The 2,678-nt window shown below is 41.5% G+C and overlaps 1 protein-coding gene across 1 annotated transcript; it reads right to left on the bottom strand.

The window, feature by feature from the left end:
• LOC137398014 (general transcription factor II-I repeat domain-containing protein 2A-like) lies at positions 1 to 1,961 on the bottom strand. Its single transcript, XM_068084112.1, has 2 exons — positions 1,664 to 1,961; positions 1 to 1,421 (listed from the first exon to the last, which is right to left on the bottom strand). The coding sequence occupies exons 1-2, from the start codon at positions 1,959 to 1,961 to the stop codon at positions 1 to 3; spliced, it is 1,719 nt and encodes a 572-aa protein (XP_067940213.1).
• Between the last annotated feature and the right edge of the window lie 717 nt (positions 1,962 to 2,678).

A 2,678-nucleotide genomic window follows, 5' to 3' on the forward strand; every position in this document is an offset into this window, starting at 1 on the left:
TCAGTGTGATACTTGGCATTGCTTTTCTCTGACTATTCTATCAATGTCAGGCTGGGTAGCTGAGGAAGCCAGTCTTAGTTGCTGGGTCAAGTGTTCATCAGTGATAGTTGTCCTGTATTTATTTTTGGTATGCTTCATACGGCTGAAGAACTGCTCGCATAGATAAGTCGAGCCAAACAAACTGCCCATGAGTAAAGCATGTTTGTATAGGCCTGGAAATTTTTGTTTTGGAAGAAAATCACGGTAAAATTCTACAAGTTCATGGCTGTTGTGATGCTGGCTCAGCCTTTTATCAGCTTGAATATCAATCAGTTCCATTTGTAGAGGAGCAGGTGCTTCTTCCGCGTCGACTGAGAATGGGTCTTCAAAGATGTTGATATGCATGCAAGTGCCATCAAATTGAGCAAACCTTCTGCCAAATTCAGCAGCAAGGCCAGTCAGGAGCTTTGCATATGGCTCTGCACTGACATGATTTTCAACACTCTGTTGTCGCTCCAGCAGGCTCTTAAAATGTGTGCAGTTTCCATTTTGAAGTTGACCGACCCACAGATTTAATTTACACCGGAAAGCTGTTATATGGCTCCACATAGATGATACATGCTGCTGCTTTCCCTGTAGTTTGCGGTTGAGATCCGCCATATGCTTCGTAATGTCTGCCAGGAAAGCAAGATCATTTATCCATGCCCCATTTCTGAATTCTTCATGGTTACGTCTTTTGCCTCTCATGAAAGTATCGATGGGATCTAAAAGACTGAGAAACCGACAAAGTGTTTTTGCACTACTGAGCCATCTCACTTTACAATAATATGTCACGTCTTGAAATTCTGCTTCAATCTCCTTCAGCATCTCTTTGAACTGGCGGTGGCTCAAAGCTCGAGCCCTTATGTAGTTTACTGCGGATACAACCAATTCCATGACATGTCCCATCTTAATGTGCTGTGCTCCTAAATTTTCCTGGTGAATGATGCAGTGGTTCACGATAGGAGGGACATTCCACACTCTGGACTTCAACAGCAAGCCAATTAAGCCTGTGTGTTCTCCAGTCATTGCCGGCGCACCATCAGTGTATATCCCTGATAACTTCTCAAGTGGTAGATTGAAATCTTTAAGTTCTTTGAGCAGGTTGTCGAATATGTCTTGACCAGTTGTGGTGCCGTGAAGGCTGCTCATTGTGAGAAAATCCTCTGTGATGCTGAACTGATCATCAATACCTCTGACCATGATGGCAAGTTGTGCTATGTCTGAATTATCTGTACTCTCATCAAGCGCAATGCTAAAGTAGATAAAATTGCTTGCAACCTCTTTGAGTTTGCGCTCAATGTCCTTACTCAATGTTTCAATCCTTCTAATTACTGTGTGTCTTGATAAAGAGAAGCTCTCCAGTGCTTCTTTCTTGTCGGGGCAAAACTCTTCCACAAATGCTGACAGTACTTACAATACAATAGTCAATAGCAATACTTTCATGTGCTGTTGAATATGCTGATAAAATTTAAATAAAACATAAAATGCATGCAAATATAATACACATATAAATGGTACCCAAACAAGAACCGATAATATTCAGCATATTGATGAAATAGAGATAAACTTATCTCTTTTGCGGACTCTCCATGTTGAAATGGCAGCTGCCTCTGGCCAATTTTGTTAGCTATCACCAAACTACACTTTGTAGCCTTTTCACTGATTTCAGTGTAGCGGGTGAACAAGCGCTGCTGTGATGCGAGATTTTTTGACAGTGTTTCATACTTCTCTGCTCTCTCTCGGCCACTGCGCTGGTCATACTGTTGTGCATGGCGAGTAGTATAATGCCGTCGAATATTATATTCTTTGAGAACTGCTATAATTTGGTTGCAAATTACGCAGACAGCCTGATTTACAGAGTGGTGTTTCACAAAATAGCTTAATTTCCCATCGTTATTAAATTCTCTGCCCTCTTTGTCTATCCCCCTTTTCCTTGCCATGCTTGTGTTTAAATGAATGAACCGATTTATAAACTAACAGTTAGCAGGTCAGTTAGGGAAATTCCCTAAAAACTGGGGATTTTACCCACATGTGCAGTAATATCAGACAGGAAAAAAAAGTGATGCAAGGGAAGGGGATTTCCAAGAGTCATAGCATAGCTGTTAACATGGTCAGAAAGTGTGGTTACAATTGGCCTACATTTCTGCTAAGTTAGGGCCTGAACTCGGGCAGAAAATTCAGTATAAAAATTTTAAATTGGTAGTCTCTGGGGGGCCGCATAAAATCAGGCTGAGGGCCGCATCCGGCCCCAGGGCCGCCTGTTGAGTGCCCCTGATCTAGTGTAAACCAGCCTAAAAATCGCCATGTTTGAATCTGTAAGTCAACAATGTGTTTTTCATTATCTATATATAGCAATCTCAAAGTTTGTCATCTGTTTGGATGTCTGCCTGTCCAGCTATAGCTATTAAATCTTGGAATGAAGAACTCGTATTGCAGACGAGTTTATCTCGGAACCTCTCATTCCACAGACAAAATGCTAAACCATCGGGCCACGCATTATCGAAAAATTCATTGGCCGATATATGTCAGTAAGTGGATGAAAATAGCATACCGCTATGCGTTACGGCACAACACCATTTTATGCTTGCTCTAACAGCTCTTATTACTAAGTTTAGCAATACTAGCTTATTCAAATTAGCCATTGGCAATGTGCCAGG

This window comes from Watersipora subatra, chromosome 6 (genome assembly GCF_963576615.1).
Source record: "Watersipora subatra chromosome 6, tzWatSuba1.1, whole genome shotgun sequence".
Lineage (NCBI taxonomy): Eukaryota > Metazoa > Bryozoa > Gymnolaemata > Cheilostomatida > Watersiporidae > Watersipora > Watersipora subatra.